Consider the following 19,182-nt stretch of genomic DNA (forward strand, 5'->3'; position numbering starts at 1 on the left):
TCCTCTCTGACACTATGCATCATTCTCAGCCACCTACAACCGAATGGCCTTGTAGTCTGGTATGACAAGTTTACTTTGTTGCCAACGAAGTATCATTCTTAGGGCACTGCATCATTTATGAAGGCGTCCATGCCCTCCCTGAGAAGGTATCAACTGTTCAGAACTACCCCATGCCCTTGACCATCAAAGCACTGCAAGAATTCTTGGGCATGATAAACTATTATTGCCAATTCCTGCCACCCATCGCCACCACTTCCCCCCCCCCTCAATGCCTCCCTCAAGGACAAGCAAATGACCTAAAGTGGAGTCCCCTTCAGGAAGTGGCCTTCTGCTACGAATATAAAGTCCAATCAACTGCTGCTGTTCTCACTTTTCCTATGCCCCATGCCCCGACATCGCTATTGGTGCAATACTCGCACAGGTAGTCAACAGCTCGCCCCGTCTATTGGCCGTCAGTAGAAAACTGACCAAGGCAGAAACCGGCTACTCTACCTTCAACTGCAAATGGCTCTCCATCACTTTCACCTCTTCTTAGAAGGTACAGTATGCCCTTCGTCATTCACACGGACCACAACCCTCTGGTGCACATCTTTACTCGACAGTCCGATGCCTGGCATTACCGCCAGTGCCAGCATCACTCCACGGACTCCGAATACAAACGCACCCTTCAACACATCCCTGGGAAAATGAATCCCTTTGCCGATGCTGTCAAGAAACACATTGACTCTTATTCACCCGGGATCGGATTACAGCTTATTGGCGGAAGCCCAACAAAAAGATCCAGATTACCATGCATGCAGGACTCCTGCACATCCCTCTGTGGGAAGACATTGCCCTCGACGACTCCAATGCCACCCTCCTCTGTGTCGCTAGTACTGATAGGCCACGATCATGAATACCTGCCCCCACGCGCTGACAGGTGTTTGATTTCATCCATGGTCTCTCACATCCCTCACACAGATCTACTGCATAGCTACTGAAGATGAAGTTCATTTCGCATGGTATTTCTAAGGATGCTAAGGATTAGGTCCACGCCTGTACTTCATGCCAAACTTCAAAAGTACACTGACACACGGATTTAGGAGTGGACATATTTCCTCAACCTCAGCGTCATTTTGCCTACATTCACATAAATGTTGTAGATCTCTGACTCCCATCACAAGTAACTATTACCTGGTTACCGTTATTGACCTCTCCACTCGTTGGCCTGAAGCTATCCCCATGCAAACTAAAATCCGCCTTACTCTGAGGGTGGATAGCAAGATTTGGTATCCCTAAGCATACTACTTCTGACTAGGGTATCCCTTTCACCTTTCCATTGTGGACATCCTTAGCAAATAATCTGGGCATCACCCTACATCAAATAACTGCACCCTCAAAGACTCCATCTGATTTACTACCCTTCCCTTGGTCCTCCTCAGGTTAAGGAGGACTCCTAAGGATGTCTTGGATGTCTCAGCAACTGAAATGGTGTATGGTTACCCATTAGTTGTCCCTACTGAATTTTTCCCATCTGCAACCTTGTCCGACAATCTCTGGTGCCTATGTCACTTTGTGGAAAAATTTACTCCCTGCCACCAGACTTACAAGCCCCCAGCGAAGCAAAATTTACCGAAATATTTACACACTGAAATGTAGGTATTCCTGTGCACCAACAATAGCAAGCCACCACTGACGCCCCCTTACACAGGCCTTTTCCTTTTGATCCGTCACACACTGAAGGCTTTCTTAATTAACATTCATGGCTAGGAAGACTGGGTCTCCCTTGATCACCTTAATCCTGAATATCTCCTGTAAGGTGACCTCCTACAGTTTGCCCCTCTAGAGCTGGGCACCCTATTTCTCATGTATGTCTTTTTTAGGGAAGCTATGTACCCCATGTATTTCTTACTCGCTCATACACTGTAAGGCCATTCCTTTTTTTATATTGCGCTCTCTCCTGTACTGATAATAGAAAAACCTGTTTAAGCTTGCCATCCCATGTTTCATCTTGCTTGATTTTTTGTAACACTTGCCGTCAACTGTTTGTAAACTCATTACCTTGTTGAATAAACTTCATTTGCATTCACCTCTCCTCTCTGTTAGTACCTAACAACCACCTCGCACAGTACTTAAACTTCAGAGGGATGGGGACAAGTTCTGAATGTGTCATGCCTATACAAGTCCCTAATTCTCAGAAATTGAGAGACCAATTTCATGAAGTCTTTTCTTTAGCTGTTTTAGATATTTGAGGTTTTTCTGTCTGAGAGGCATGTTATAATTTTTCTGTCCATCAAAGAGTTCTTGAAGTTGAAAAGTTCTTTCAGCCCACAGTTACAATGGGTTTTCCAAGAAGTTTTCTAAGAAAGTTCTTCTTGGAAATTTGAGGATGAGGCCTCTTAAATTGCTTTATAACCAGTGTTTGGACAGGTTTGGATCCAATGCTATCAATACCAGCTTTTCTAAATCAGACATCTTCTTGACTGGTAGGGTTATTGCCATCATTTCATGGTGGGAATAAGTTTGGTATGCAGGTTCCAGATTATGGGTCATTTTTACGATATGGCAACGTTGGGCCGAGAAGATATGTTGGAGGATCAGCATGTCTTGGGTACATAATCACTGACTGGGTCTTTGATGCATATCAATTGCATAGAGTTAATAAATGTATTCAAGGCCTTAATTCGTTGATAGTTTATGATGAGAAAGGTCATAGCTCTGCATTTAGAAAACACTAGAGCTCTAGCTTACTATAGGAACCAAAAGTGTACCAGGTCCAGGACGCTCTTCCTGCTAACTACTATGCCTGTTAATTAAGAGCTAGGAACATTACTTGCTTACCCTGATTATTCAGGATCAGTTAAAGGGATAAGAACATCATCAGCAATGTCTGGATCTGTTTAGATAATGGGGAAGACTGATGGCTGACTTGTTTATAACCTCACTAAACAAGCAGTTAGGACTTTCTCACTCTTCAGTTAAGGATCTACACGCATGGGCTGTAGATACCATACTTCATGAGTGGTCACAGTTTAATGTATATGTTTCCTCCCTTTGGGTGGTTTGACTGGTTATCAATAACTTCAGGATGTCAGTCAATACAAGAATAATCCTAATAGCTCCTTTTCTTTGGTTTAATGCTTTGGTACAGCTACCATACATAACAGGTCTTCATCAATCACTTTGTCATCAAATACATCAAAGCCTCCTCATGTTTCAGCTAACTATCTGGAGCCTCTCCGCTGTGTCCTTAGAATGAAAGGGATTTTCAAATCCCCTATATTATCAATTGTAGACTGGAGGAGGCCAAGGGTTTACTAAGTTACTTTCATATGGAGTCACATAGAGAAATACTAACCAGTGTCGATGAAGATAATTATTTATGTCATCAGAATGTTGAGGTTATACTTGAAAAGTTCTAGATATACAAGAGGCTTTGCTAGGAATCTTTTTTTCTACTATGGATTCTTTCTCTCATTTATCCAAGAATGCAACGTCTTCTTGAAGAAGTTTATGGTTTATGCTCACAGTAAGCTAAATGGGTCTTATTTATCCATGTTATGTGCAAGAGCACACAATGTTAGAGGTAGAGTGACATCACTTGATTTTAACTCACTGGTTTTGCAAATCAGTTTTTGCATATCACGTTATGAGAAGGTATATGAGGTTTTTATGGCTGTTGGTACCTTGGACTCTTAGTGGTACCAAGGGATTGGTTATTAATTTACTTAAATTAGTAATTTACTTCAACATCATGTAATGTAATAAGTTAGCTAGGTACATTTTTTGGCCAAAAATATGGGTAATAATTTTAGTATGCCTTTCATATAATTTTGTTTGTGTTTTGACTATGATATGAATACTGTTTTGTAAATTATATTATATCTTATTTGGGCCAAAATGAAGGATTTTAGCTAACTTGAATAATCCTCTTTTTTTAAAGGTATGCTGATGAAACTGCTACATACTATTTGGTTGTTATCAACACCTCAGAAGAAGAATTAACAGTTGATCTTCATCATGATGCTAGTTTTGATTTGCCAAAAACTGGGACAGTAGTTGTGCGCTCTATCACTGACACATCAGAAGAAACTGTCCCTGGGTATGTATTAATAATGTTTATATATTTTACTTTATATTTATTATTTAATTATTTGATTTTCCCCTAAAACCCTAAAAATGTATTGGTACAAAAAAGCAAAATATCGCCTTCTTGAGCTGTTACTTTTTGTTACTGGAGGCAACTCGAGGGGGAAGCACTTGCAGCCATCCGATAGCAGTTTTAAGTCTTTATCTCACTTTCACAAATACTTTATTTTTATGACTTTTTTTTTTTTTAAATTCATGTGCTATCCGTTTTTTTCAATGAAAAGTTCGACCATGATTGAAATATAATTAACAGATAAGTATTCAATTAAGATGTATGTGGAACCCTTTGTTCCCACCATGAAGATGTGTTAGGGCATAGAGCACTTGTGTAAACGATGCCTTCCCCCATCCACTGCCCACTTGATTTCTCACCATCTTGCAGTAGCGGTTTGATTTTTAATGCATCGAATTTTCAGTGTTACCCACAAAGCTGGGTCCTTTTTATAAGTTCACTTTTATGTTAGATAGAAATTATCGCTTCTGTATCGAGCACATGCAGATTGTAAAATGAATAAGCTAATTTCATTGAAATTATATCCTCATTCCATATATATTCATTATACGGAAGATTTAATCTTAGGTATTCTTATTTATAGCCAATTGAGTGGTATTTCAGATACAGAAAAAGAGATAAAGTATAAGGAAAAAATATATTAGTTTGGGGTCAGATACCCAGGTTTCCTCTTCCCCAGCTTCTTCCTCCGAACTTCAGGCTGTGTCTGTTAATATAGGTCAGATAAGTAGTTTGGATAGTAGGGTAGATAATTTTTAAGGAATAATAGAATCTCTTCAATCTAGTGTAACAATACCAAAGATATTGCCTTAGGTTGTCAAAGTTCCAAATACTACACGTGAGCTTTATCCTGTATTAGTGGACTAGTTTATGCTAGCCCAATAAATAATAAATTTACTGCTATGTTCTTGCTCTGAAGTGGATCTAGGCAGCCAGCTAAGCAGTGCATGTACCTCTTTCGAACAAGCTAATTCCTCTTCCTTTAGTGAACCGGGATATGTCAGTCTCGTATGCAGGGCATATGTCTGATTCAACCACTTCTTCAAAATTGATTCTACTAGCCAGGTCTCAGTAGATGTGCCTATTACGAAAAAGCCAGTTAATGTTAACTTCTTTAAAGATTGGTAAGTTTCTCACTCATATTCAGAAGAGTTTGGAACGTGTCTTTTATAAGAGATTGGAAAGAACAGAGGAGTAGATTTGGTAAAAGAAACTGTTGATCATAACCTCAAAATATCCATTTTCTACAGAGAATAAACTCTTGAGACATATAAATGTACACAAAGGAAAGTTACAGTCTCTGGTTAGTATTTTAGGTACTTCTTGACAGAAAAAGTAAGATAGATCAGGCTTACTACATAACTAATTTTTCTACCTAGTTTTTACATAAACATGTGGTATAACAATTCTGCTTAGCATAAAGTAAGGAATTTGTTAATTTTTATAGTAATGAACACAATCACAAATCAAATGAGCAGTGTTTTTTTTCTACAATGATGTTTAGAAATCTTTTTGTAAATTCATGAATAAGATTTTGACGTTGTGCCCTGATAGTTTTATTACAAGGAAAACATTGACAGCCTAAGGTGTCAACTTCGATGTCTATCCCTTTTACAGTATTCCAGTCTAAACTTTATCTTGAAATAAAAAAAAAAGCTATCATTAGGTTTTTAGTGTTAGGTTCCTCTTTGGTTGATACCCTTACTTCAAAAGCTAAATGTCTAGCATGATTTTTCAGCCTTGAAATTAGATTCGGATATTGACTCTATTTTTAGATGTTAAATATAGGTTCAGATATTGAGTTTTACGTGGGGTTATTGATCCAACTTGATACAATTACTTGTAGAGAGTGTCTAATTTTCATTTATGGGTGAAGAGTTGAATGGAATAAGTAAAGGTTTGGATAGAGACTTAGAAATAGATTTCTGAACAGATAATGGTTATAGATGATTCTTTAGTAGACTTAAAGTCTAGAATAAATGCTGATTTAGGGTTTGTCCCTGCCTGGTAATCTTTTGGACGGGTGTTTGAGACCCACTTAAACACAAAAGTTTCAAGTACTGTCTGCATTTTCACCATCCTTGTGAGCTACGTATTAGGGGTTTGAGTGAGCTGAGTCATCAGCAGCTATTGTCTGACCCTACCTGGTCCTAGCTTTATAGAAAGGGGCTTGGGTGCTGATCCTATGTATATATGGTAAGTCACTATTCTAGGACATTGTCCTGTCTCTTGCCTCTGCCATACATGAACGACCTTTGAACCTTTGTGGTCCAAAGGAATTTAGACGAAGCTTTAAAATATTTTAAATGCTTAGATTGTGCAGTATCTGATTCGTCGACAAAAATAGCACAATCATATTGTAACTGTATACTTGAAAGAAGATGACAAATTTTGTCTAGATTAAGTAGGAAAGTTTTAGTAACTAAAAAACACAGATTTATATCAGCTCCTGTCATCCATGGGGACATTAGTAAGAATCACTAATTAACCAGTAAAGTAACCTTCGGTGGGTTTGCATTTAAAGGCGGCCTCTTCTGTTTATTTTTCTTTGAATATACAGACTTCAGAAACATAACACTTCAACTTTCAAGAAAATAACCTTAGCAATTAATTAAGGGGTAACTAATGAGATACTACTAGGAAATAAACACAAGAAATTGTATGGGAAATAAATTTGTGCACCGGCCAATTTTGTAGAGTTCTGTGTTATTATGGAGTTCCTCTATGTTCATGAGCGTAGCAAGTGCAAAGTTAATGATAGTGGAGTCCTATCAAATGAATTTCCAGTGAACAGTGGATTACTCATGGGGAATCTGTTGTCACCTATGTTGTTTATCTTCCCAATGGATTTTGTAATATTGGGGATAGTGGAGAAGGATTGGACTGGATTAGTAACAAAAAACTAGCTGACCTAATGTATGCTGATGATGCTGTCCTCATTAGCAGAACACCACAGAACTTGCAAAGCTTTCTTACAAGAATGCATGACATATCACATGAGGTTGGTCTCAGGATAAATAGAAGAAAGACAGAGATAATGAGAATGAAATGTGCAATGGACGATGAAATATCATTGGAAGGAAATTGGATTAATGAGGTGGAATCATTTAGATATTTAGGAACTATGATCTCTAATACAGAATCTTTAGAATTTGCGTGTAAATAAAGATTGAAAAAAGCAAATCAGACAATGGCTAGGTTAAGTAAAATTTGGAAATCAACTTGCTTGAAATTTCACATATCAGTTTATTGAGATCAGTGTTACTGTATGGACATTGAGTCGTGGTATGACAATGAAACAATATCCAACAGATTTTGTAGATTTGAGAACAAAGCCCTGAGAAGAATATTGGGAGTTAAATAGCAGGACAGGATTAGAAATGAAACTATAAGAGATATTACTCGAGTGCCATATTTGGATGAGATCACAGTGAGAGGTAGATGGAGATGGTTTTGGGCATGTTCTACGCACTCCCCAAGAGAGATTAGTTTACCAAACTTTCAACTCGGTTCTAAAAGGCACTAGAAGAGTTGGAAGTCCCAAGCCTACATGGCTGAGGACTATGAAGTTGAAGTAGGAGAAGATGACTGAAGAAGTATTGAATTGAAATGCTCAAGATAGAGACAACTGTGGAAATCTAACCAACCGTGGCCCTTTGCTTCATTAGGTGTAGGAGGAGATGGTGATGATGATGAGGATATTATATATATATATATATATATATATATATATATATATATATATATATATATGTGTGTGTGTGTATACATATACACACACACACATATATATATATATATATATATATATATATATATATATATATATATATATATATATATACACATACAAACACACACACATATATATGTATATATATATATATACAGTATATATGTATATATATATATATATATATATATATACATTATATACGTGTATCTATCTATTTATCTATCTATCTATCTATATCTATCTATCTATATATATATATATATTATATATATATAAATTATATATATAATATATATATATATATATATATATATATATATATATAGATAGATAGATAGATAGATAGATAGATAGATAGATAGATAGATAGATGGATGGATATCTATATACATATACATATTGATACTTTGTTTATAAATACGACACTGTATGTGATTTTTTACTAAGCAATTTCTTTCTTATTATGTTTTTTGGGGTAAAAACATGTTTACTTGATAAACTGAAGGTTTTTGTCATCAAAAAGGCTACTTTTTAATCAACATTGATTTGGGTTTTCTCGGTTAGGTGTTATCTCCTTGATATCCTTACAACTCAACCGCAATGCTTGTAGAATTTTCCAGCCTTTCTGCCGATTTATATATCATGTTTTTTTTATATTTGTTGCCTTGCAATCTCCATGTAAAAAAGTAAAAGAAACACAAATCGCCAGTCAGACTTGACTTTTGCGAGTGGGGAGTTCGCTGGCCAACCAATGCATTACTTTGCTTCCGCACTCCTTAATATACTCTGATTCTCGCAAACAATAGACATGTCAGTTTTCAGTTGTCTCTCATTAGTACCCTCACAACTGGTTATCTCCCGGATTGGATGGTAACTTTGCAGTTTTGGCTATGACATTAGCCGTTTAGCTCTGCCATTTTCGTACATACGACCACACAGGAACCTGACACCACCAACGGACTAATGACGGCACATATCGCGTCTTGGTGTGTGAAGTAGAACAATGCCCAACTACAAGATAAACAGTTCTTCCGACCCCACGGCCAACTCAATTTCCGTGACCGCTGAGACACAATCTCCGCAACCTCTGAGACACAATCTCCGCCCAACACTGCCACCACGACGTAAGCATCGTTCGACAAGAATGTGAGGCTGCCGCCGTTCTTTTTCAGGAGCACATAGCCACTCTGTTCCTGCTGGCAGACATTCTCTTCAGGTCTGGTACGGATGACGGTGGGTGAGCTAAAGCCGGCATCGTCCTGGCATCCTTAGTGGAGGATGTCTTGAACCATATCTCCCCCTGGCTGGATGCACAGTCATGGCAGGTACATTACGATGATCTCTGGAAGAAACTCGTCAGCACGTACTCCCTTTCCATCTTCGTAAGGGTGCAGCGAGTCCTCGACCTAATCAACCAACCCCTGGGGGACAACTCGCCCGTGGATGCCTGGGATGAACTGGTTGGTCTCTTGATGATCCCAGAAATCGACGCAGATGGATGACGGAAGGAAATTAGCTTGTCCTGACAGATTTTTCTATGAAGCATACCCCAAGATGTAAGGGTCCAGCTCATCAATGCGGACACGCTGCCAAAGGACGATCTGGTACACAAGGCTCAGAAAATTCACGAGGCCTCCATGGCTTCCAGATATGCCATGTCGCTGGCGTTCATCAACTTTGTAGAGGAAAAGCTAAGCAAAACAGACGGTTTAGATGAGACGGATAAACAAGAGATCAGTGCTGTATATAGGAGGAAATCGCATGCCGCAACAACAAAAAAAGCTTAACCCGGCCTGGTGTTTTTATCACTAGATGTTTCGGAAGGAAGCCATGAGATTTAGGCCCCTATGCAAGTATCCAAAAAATTACAATTGCAGCCACTCCCAACAAAGACTGTGGCAGATAGCATGACGGAATCCCATCAGGTGGGGTTCTACCTCTGCAACGCTGTGTCGGGTCGGAGGATGATGGTAGACACTGGCACCCTACACTCAACATTCTCGCCTTCAAAGGAGGACTTTGTCCGCCTCACCATCGTCACCGCCCGCCGCTGGTGGCCATAAATGGCAGACCCATCCGCTACTATGAGACCAGGACCTTGGAGATACCCATCAGGGGATGCTCCTTCATCATTGCCAACGTTAGATGACATCTGCTGGGAGCAGATTTCAGGCACACCATGGACTGCTAGTGGACGTTGCTCAGAAGCGCCTCCTCGACACACTCGTCACCGAATCGGGTATACCCACCGTATGCTCACTTACCCCTCATCGATATGCCATTCTTCTGCAAGAGTTCCCTAATGTTTTCAAGCCATAACTCCGCCAGTTGGCTGGGTCACCAGCCACACAGCATTTACCATCACATTACCTCTACGGAGCCCCCACACATACCAAGTTTCATAGATTTTCCACCAGAAGCTCCGTGATGCCAAGAGCGTGTTTGCTGACATGGAGTGGATGGGGATCTGCAAGAAAGCCGCAGGCTCAAGGGCCTCTCCCCTTCACATGATAAAATAACCTGACGGCACTTGGAGGCCTTGCGAGGACTACTGTCGCCTCAGCCTCATCATGTAGCCAGACCACTAACCCCTGCCATACATGCAAAACCTCACCGACGCCCTCCACGTGGCAAAGATCTTCACAAAGATGGACCTCCTCAAGTCAAACTTCCAGGTCCCCATCCACCCGGACGACGTCCCAAAAACAGCCATCATTACATCCTTGGGACCATTAACATTCTCCTTCTCTATCTTTGGCCTCAGGAACACAGGGGCCACCTTCCAGCACCTGATGGATAGCATCCTTGGAGACCTGCCATTCTGCAGCTGTTTCATCAATGACATTCCCATATTCTCCAGGTTCCAGGAGGAACACAGGGACCATATCCAGGTAGTCCTGAAATACTTGTAGGGGAATGGATTGGTGGCCTGTTTCGATGAGTGCACGTTTGGCGTGGAGAAGGTAGACTTCCTGGGACACGAAATCTTCTCGACAGGCATGTGGCCGATTACCTCCAAGGTGGAGGCAGTGAAGACCTTCCCAACGCCTACAACGGTCAAGGCCCTTCAGGAGTTTATCGGCATGATGATTGACTATCGTCACTTCATCACGAACATCGCCTGCATTGTGACTCCCTTGAACGACGTCCTGAAGGGGAAGGCCAAGAAGTTAAGATGGGAGACACCATAGCAGCAGGTATTCAACCAGACTAAGACCGCCCTCACTGAGGCTGCCACACTGGTCTACCAGGACCCTGAAGCTCCCCCCCTCATTAACCACCAACACCAGTGACATTACCTGTGGGGCCTTGCCGGAGATGATCGAGAACGGATCCCCTCAACTGCTGACGTTTTTCAGTCACAAACTCAAGCCATCCTAGACACGCTACAGTACATTCGACCATGAACTACTGGCTGGCTACCAGGCTGTCCAGCACTTCAGGTATCTTTGGGAGGGCAAAGCTTTCACCATCTTGACGGACCATCAGCCACTGGTCCACGCTTTCACAAAAGTGGGCAATTCACGGTCAGTGAGACAGCAACGATACCTGGCAGCCATCGCCAAATTTGGTTGTACCATCCGGTACCTCCCTGGGAAAGAAAAACTTCATGGCCGATGGTCTGTCACAGATACAGTTCAACTCCGTCCACCTGGGAGTGGACTACGCAGACCTCGCCTGGGAAGAAGCCGCTGATCTGGAGATGTCATCATACCCCTCGACACCAACCTCACTGAGGCTGGAAGATGTCCCACGGGGGCCGGATAGCATGACACTCCTCTGTGACACCAGCAAAGGGCATGCTCGTCCATGGGTTCCCACATCCTGGAGAAAGCAGGTGTTCGACGTCATCCACGGACTGTCACATCCTACAGGATGGACCACGGCATTGCCGATGACAGAGAAATTTGACTGGCATAGCATCAAGAAGGACACACGTGAATAGGCCCGAACATGTAAAGCGTGCTAGACCAGCAAGGTCAGTCGTCACACAGAAATCCAGCATCGGTGACTTCCTTCAACCAAAGCGACAATTTGGGCACATCCACATCAATATTGTCGGTCCCTTCGCACAGTCCAGAGGTGCCAGGTACCTCCTGACAATCACCAATTGCCCAACTAAGTGGCCCGAGGTTACCCCCATAATGGAGGCAACGACTAATGCCTGTGCGGAAGCCCTACTGACAAGATGGATCAGCCGTTTCAGGGTACCCAACAACATCACGATTGACTGCGGCCCTGCATTCCTGTCCGAACTGTGAGCCTCCCTGGCCTGCCTGATGGGAACACCCCTCCACTGCAAGACAGCGTACAACCCCACGGGTAACAGCATGGTGGGAAGGATTCACTGCTCACTGAAGGCCGCCCTCATGGCTCGCTGCACCGACGAGAGTTGGAAGGCACAGCTGCTTTGAGTTCTCCTTGGCCTCCTGACCGCTGCCAGAGAGAATAGTGAGGCTCCGCCGGAGGAGAAAGTTTACGGTGAGACACTGACCATGCCTGGGGAGTTTTTCCTCACTGACAACCCCAAGCAAGGCACGCCGATTACAAGACTCCGAGAGATCACCAGAAGGTTTGTGCCATGCCTCAAGACTTTCTCCGACAGGACCAAGCACTTCTGGCCAAAGGGCCTGGACACCTGCAGCCACGTTTTTGTCAGGACCGACAAACACTGGCCTCCTTCGACACTTAATGCCTCGTGATCCACGGCCAATAAGATTGGGTTACCGTTGACAGGCTAAAACCCCATTCTTGACAGGGGACAATGACACCTTAGAAGCCAGAAGTGGCCACTCCAGAGTTTTGCCTCTAAATCGACCCTGCCCGGGGAGGCATCGTGTTGAACAACACAGTTGATGAATCAATAACCAATGATACCCCACGACCACAGGGCTCAAGGGCTTGGGGGCGCCTTCGCCCTCCTCGAAGATACCAAGATTGATGGGGCTCAAAATTATCAACAATTATTGTAAATAATCCTTGTCCTGGGGGTGGTTGTACATAAAGGCTTTATCTTTCCGGATTTTGCCCCGCCGAATCCGTGTTATGTACACATTATTTTCAACCCGTACTCACTACGAGATATTTATATATATCTTTGTATGCAGAATTATCCAGCCTTTCCATTGATGTATATATCATGTTTTGTCTCACATTTGTGACTTTGCAATCTCCATGTTAAAATGTAAAAGAAACACAAATCTCTGGTCAGACTTGACCTTTGTGAGTGCAGAGGTTGCTGCCTGACCCAGGCCCCACTTTGACGTCCGCACGCCTTAATGTACTCTGAGTCTCGCAAGCAACAAATATGTCAGTTATTGGTTGTCTCTCATTCGTACCCTCACGACATAAAATCCCATTTTCTATGCCACAAAAAGCTGCATAGTTGGTTTTGTTGATGCTTTTGCTGGAGATTGTTAGGGAAAATATTCATTTGCTTAGAATCATTATTTTTGGTACAAATTATGTGAAACAGTTCGAAACTATGAAATATATCTGAAAACTGCTTTTCCATATGGTTACCATAAATATTGTATATATTTACTGTTCTCCTAAATACATTTGAAAATTAAATGTAAGAGCACAATTGAAAATGTCGACAAAGGGTCATGTCACTTATGAAAATATGAGATCACAAGGAAAGGATAGTATAAGATCATGAGGTACAGTAGGTTCGTGGCCTATACAGCCTTTGTTTGATCTAACAATGTTATCTCACAACGTTCCTGCGCTGGATGGTTCCGGAGGAAAAGATGTGATTGTTATTAGATAAAAGTAAAGGTTCCAAAGCATAGATATTAGCAATTTGACCTCCAAGTAACATTCATAAAAATTACAGAATTTTTTTCAAACTAGATTTACTAGTTTGAAGTATCTGATACCTTTATTATCAGTTTGAAGGGATTATGGCATCAAAAACTTGGGTAACAGAAAAGGAGTTAACTTCATCCCTACCAAACATAATAAGTTGTTAGAAGAGACATATATCATCATCATCATCATCATCATCATCATCTCCTCCTGCCTATTGACACAAGGGGGCTCTGTTAAACTTAGCCAGTCATCTCTATCTTGAGCTTTCAATTCAATACTTCTCCATTCATCATCTCCTACTTCACGTTTTGTAGAATGCCAAAAAACTCCAAATCAATGAATCAATCACATTTCATAGTCTTCAGCCATGTAGGCATGGGTCTTCCTACTCTTCTAATGCCATGTGGAGCCAGTTAAACATTTGATGAACTAATCTCTCTTTGTGAGTGTGAAGAACATGCCCAAACCATTTCCATCTACCGCTCATCATAATCTCATCCACATATGGGACTTGAGTAATCTCTCTTATAGTTTCATTTCTAATCCTGTCCTGCCATTTAACTCCCAATATTCTTTTGATGGCTTTGTTCTCTAATTTACTAAATCTGTTGGAGATTGTTTCATTGTCATACTATGACTCGTGTCCATACTGTAACAGATCCCACTAAACTGATATATAGCTGTAATGTGTAGAACAGTTGGAGATGGTGGAGAAAGATTGGACTGGATTGGTAATTGGAAATTAGCTGACCTAGAGTATGCTGATGACACTGTCCCTATTAGCAGAACATCACAGGATTTGCAAACTATAATCTCCAATACAGGGTCTTTAGAGACAATTTTTTTTTTACAAATTCAGAAATATATTTCTATAATCATATCTCGGCTAAAGTTGATAAAATTGATAGTGATCTACGATGACTTGTAACTGTCGGGTTGAATCATCGTAAAAACTTGAATATCAGAAGTAGGAGGAAGAAAGTCATTGGTTAAAAGGAGGAAAAATATTGCTAAGAGGGCAGAATTTTAGGAAACATTAATAGAGATGATGGTGAATGCATGCAGTGATGTCATCGAAATTTAGTAATAGGGTAAGAACAAGTCAAATGGAAGAGGAATCAAATTTGAGTTCTAATTTTGGATAACAAAACTATGTTGGACTCTTAAATGCTTTATTTGCTAAGACTAACAAAAGTTTTTTTCTAAGATGTTTAACAGAATGGCTAAACATCAGGGACATTTCTGTTTGGAATCCAATTTGGGCATAAAAAATAGGGTTGGATTCCAAGAATGTGAAGTGAAAGCTGATTCAAGTTTTGAATACTTTAGACTTGTAAAAAAATGAAGCAGCTGACCTGTAGTTTGAACAGTTATAGTTGCCATTTCCGTAACTAGAGCTGAATAATTACTTTTTCCAAAGGAAGAGTAGGAATGTGAACCAGAAAGTAATGACATCTTATGCATTATAGCACGTGAACTAGTTAACCCATAATGATATGCAGGAATATACTATGTTTTAAGGTTATTGTCTTAAAACTATTATCATTGAAACAAATGAAAAATTAGGATTTGTAGAATTCCAAGATTCAATACATTATTAAATTCTACTAACTCAAAACAATAATTTTCTACACTTCATATAAGATAAGGTCCTGCAGTGTACTAAAAGTAGTTTTAGGCTAAACATTGTGTCCATATTTTAGTGCACGTATTTTCGTTGATATAGGAAAACATTCTTACTTTAATACCATTTCTTTGCAGTTATGTTCTAACAACTGACATTATTCTTTTCAGATCTGAAGTGTCTTTGGATAGTGTTAAAATGGTTGGAGGAGAAGGCCTTGTATTTTCTTTAAATGTGGAAAATTAATAGGTACAAGTTTATATAAAAACTTTAGTTTTCTTGAACTTTTGTTTCAATTAATGTGATGGATAAGATTTAATCTTCTAATATTCAGTTAATAAACTTCTAAAGGAAAGAAATATATTTTTTCCCTGATTCATATCTATAAGCCAAAGATTTAGTAGAAATTGCGAGACTTAAATAGATTAATTTACAACTTTAAAGATTGAGATTCAGTCATCTACGAATCCTTACTTAGCTGGAATTGCAAGTGTCGTTTGATATGGATCTTGCTCCCTTTAGTAAGAGATCGATCAGCTTGATCATATAACTTTTTTGTCACCTTGTATACATAGTACTGTATTTTACATTTTTTTACTTCAAGTGATTAATTGCATCCCTCTGTACACCGTTTAGCTCACTCGATCAGTTTACATCATAATGTATTTAGTCATCTCTAAAATGGTCTCGTTTCATATTTTTCATGTAAGGCTATTTATCTATTTCTGAGAAGTTACCTTGGCAACAATTTGTATGCACCATTCCATAATGGTTTTGGTTACTAAAAGCACGTTTTTTCGTGCTTTGTAGTTATGAACTAGTTTTTCCATTGCACTGGAGCTAACATCTATAGTTTTCCGTGGCAGAACCCAGAAAGGTAAGCTACCTCTATTTCACTTTATTTGAGTTTTAGTCAATTTATGTAGTTATTCACTTCTTTCTGATACACTGGTGTGAAAAACAATAGTTAAACTTGGATATGACATGTAGGCCACCAAGCATATGTGGTATGTAACCAGGATTTTTGTTTCCTCTGTAATTTTGTTTGTGTCTGAAAATTTATATTCGATAACCAAATTAAAATTCATTACTTTTATGAAGCCTTCTGTGAATTTCTAAAATCATGGACCATTGCATAAAAGAAAACCTAGATTACATCAATACTACCAGATGATCTTTGTGGTCTCAGTTTTTACATATACAATGGAGATATTTGGGAAAATAAAATTATTGTGTACAGTAGTTGGAATCAGCTGTAAAAGTAGAAGGGTCTGGAGTTTGACACTAACTGAAAAAGAAAATAGGATTGTACTTGAAAAAAATTTAATTTCATCTTTTGAAGAATCAATTGTATTTTAGTAATAAAATTTGTTATTCCTATACTCAATTAATGTTCATATTGCTTTGTTCTCGAAGGTAACAATATTGTCATCAAACCCCCCCCCCCCCCCCACGGTGATATTTGGTGGTTAATGTCAATCTATATAGTCTTGACATCTAAACTTATATTTTAACCTTCTAAAATTATAAGTCAGTGGGAAGGTGCATATGAAAATAAAAAAATATATATGATAACATATAATTAAATTCATTTATATGAAAATCCCCTGATGTTCATAATATTGACTCACCCACGCTGATGGAGGTAGGTCAGGAGGGAGAGAGATAGAAAGTTGAGAGTCCTAAATTCCTGGAATATTACCCTAATTTAACAACTTGTCCTTCTGAGGAATTCACAGAAGTTAATAATGTTGATTTTTTTATATCCTGATGAATGAAAAAAATATATTTTCATGTTCTAACCGAGATAAAGGTTGGAGTGACATTTTTTTAACATTCCCTGTATGATCAACTAGTCTAGTTCTCTTGCATTTTTCCTTATACTGTAATTTTCTTTTTAAGTTTGGTTCATTCAATCTATTCCAAATTTTCATTAAATCTTCTGCTTTCATTTTTCTACATGGTATGATATGCAGCGCAATCCACCAAAGAAATAAGAAGTTGCTTAATGACGCTTACTGTAACAAGGGGGGATATTAGGATTCTGACTACCAATTCGGGTTTCTACCTCACAATCTAGTTGTTTGTAAGATCAACTAGAAATGTGGGAATGTAAGGTTTCAGGAGCAGAAGTATCTAAAGGAAATAATGAATTTGAAGCTCTGCGAGAGGATCTTGAATCTGTAAGCTGCACTAGTCCCAACTTGGAAGTCTGGTGTGGGTTAGACCAGAATTACGGCCTTCAAGAAAAGACTCACAGCTTCCACACTGATTAAAAGTTTTTGTTTAGAATTATGCCATAGAAATCAGACCAATTATAAAGATTGCACAAAAAAGGTTCATTAAATACCCTATCCTGCAAATTACTAACCATGACTAATCCTTATGAGTTATATGAGATTTTAGATAATGACTTGGTGCTAGGACCAGTGAAACTAGATTGCCTAAATATTCTTCAGACAAGATGCAACCAGTTTAACTAAAAATAACCGTGGGAATTCAGTAAAAAAGCAAATTCCATCTTTTATATATTCTAGCTAAATCACTTCTGCTTCAAAATATACAATAAGATGAAATGTAGGAACAGATTCATCATGGTAACTGGATAGATTTCTCAGAATAATTCGTAGTCACCTTGTTAAATTATTGATATTTAAACAAATCAAAATCAAGATCAAGGCTGTAAATTCCTTATAAGAATTCTGCAAACGAAATAAATTCAAGTAAATTCCTCTTTAAGTTTCCTGTATTCAAAGATTTTCCTTAGTTTACACTTGTCAAAGAAATTTAACTATTTATGAAAAGTTATGCAATTGATTGATCTATATAATGTTTTAAAATGGAAATGGTCTCCACAGTGAATGAGAACTGTATCAAAATATTTTGTTTGCACTAGCTAAACTGAATGGAAAGTTTTCCTTGCAATCAACCCAACATCTTGCAATTTGTCTATAAAATCGGGGAAACTGAAAATAAGACACTTAGTGAAAATTTAGACAACCTAAAACAAAAAGAAGTGAAAACCTATCTCAATCACTTATTTGGGTATCTTACATAGGTTTCTTTATACTAGGCAAAGAACTTTTCGGATGATTTACCTTAGAACATCTAGCAGCCAAGAAAAATTCCAAGTGACCGTGCTAGGCGGTATATCTTTGCTTAACTGTGGTAGGCGGTATATCTTTGCTTGACCGTGCTAGACGGTAAATCTTAGCAATCCATGTTTGCCAACGGTTATAGAAGTGGATGAGCAACCTGGAGGCGTAACGAGAACTTTGGGTGTGGAGGAAATGCCCCCTTAATCTCGATGAAGTCACTAGCAGCAGGGTGACGGATTGGGTTTAAGGCGATAAACAAGATGTCTTTTCGGCTTTTACTTCTGATCCCTGGCGGATGATCTTACTGAAATTATTATGGTCCTGGAGGGGATACTTGCCTTAGTTAGATAGGCACTACGCATCACAAGGTACTGGCAATCCTTTGATAAGTTTAGCCAATTAATCATCTATGGACTTAGTTAGTCTATGTAAGGCAAAAATGACAGAATAGCTCCCAGTCCCGGGCGTAGTGGGTTGCTAAGAATCTCCTGGTTTATGAATACTAAAGAAAATTTTAGAATTGGTAATTGGAATGTTAGAACCCTGAATTAGATTGGGAAGTTACAGCAAGGGAATATTGAATTTATGAAATGTAGCTTGGATATCTTGGCCCTAACTGAAATACGTTGTAAAGGAATTGGTAAAGAAATTTTAGACCGAGGCAATATATATCTACTCGGAAAGACCAGATGGAGTTAGAAGAGAAGGGGCAAGAATGACGATGACTCCAAAAGCAGAAAAGGCATTAATGGAATGGGCAGCTGTAAAT

General features: G+C 39.3%; 1 protein-coding gene across 6 annotated transcripts in view; it reads left to right on the top strand.

Annotated features, from left to right (window-relative positions):
- Positions 1 to 15,685, top strand: part of LOC137645713 (probable maltase) — a 178,086-nt gene extending 162,401 nt beyond the window's left edge. For 4 of the 6 annotated variants that reach the window (XM_068378586.1, XM_068378587.1, XM_068378588.1 and 1 more), the window contains exons 13-14: positions 3,923 to 4,081; positions 15,486 to 15,681. In XM_068378586.1, coding sequence (XP_068234687.1) covers positions 3,923 to 4,081; positions 15,486 to 15,561 — 235 coding nt within the window. In that variant the 3' untranslated portion in view covers positions 15,562 to 15,681. Of the gene's footprint in view, positions 1 to 3,922; positions 4,082 to 15,485 lie in introns of all 6 variants that reach the window. The other 2 variants (XM_068378591.1, XM_068378590.1) reach the window with 2 other exon arrangements.
- Positions 15,686 to 19,182: the final 3,497 nt, after the last annotated feature.

The sequence above is a fragment of the Palaemon carinicauda genome, chromosome 8 (assembly GCF_036898095.1).
Source record: "Palaemon carinicauda isolate YSFRI2023 chromosome 8, ASM3689809v2, whole genome shotgun sequence".
Taxonomy (NCBI): Eukaryota; Metazoa; Arthropoda; class Malacostraca; order Decapoda; family Palaemonidae; genus Palaemon; species Palaemon carinicauda.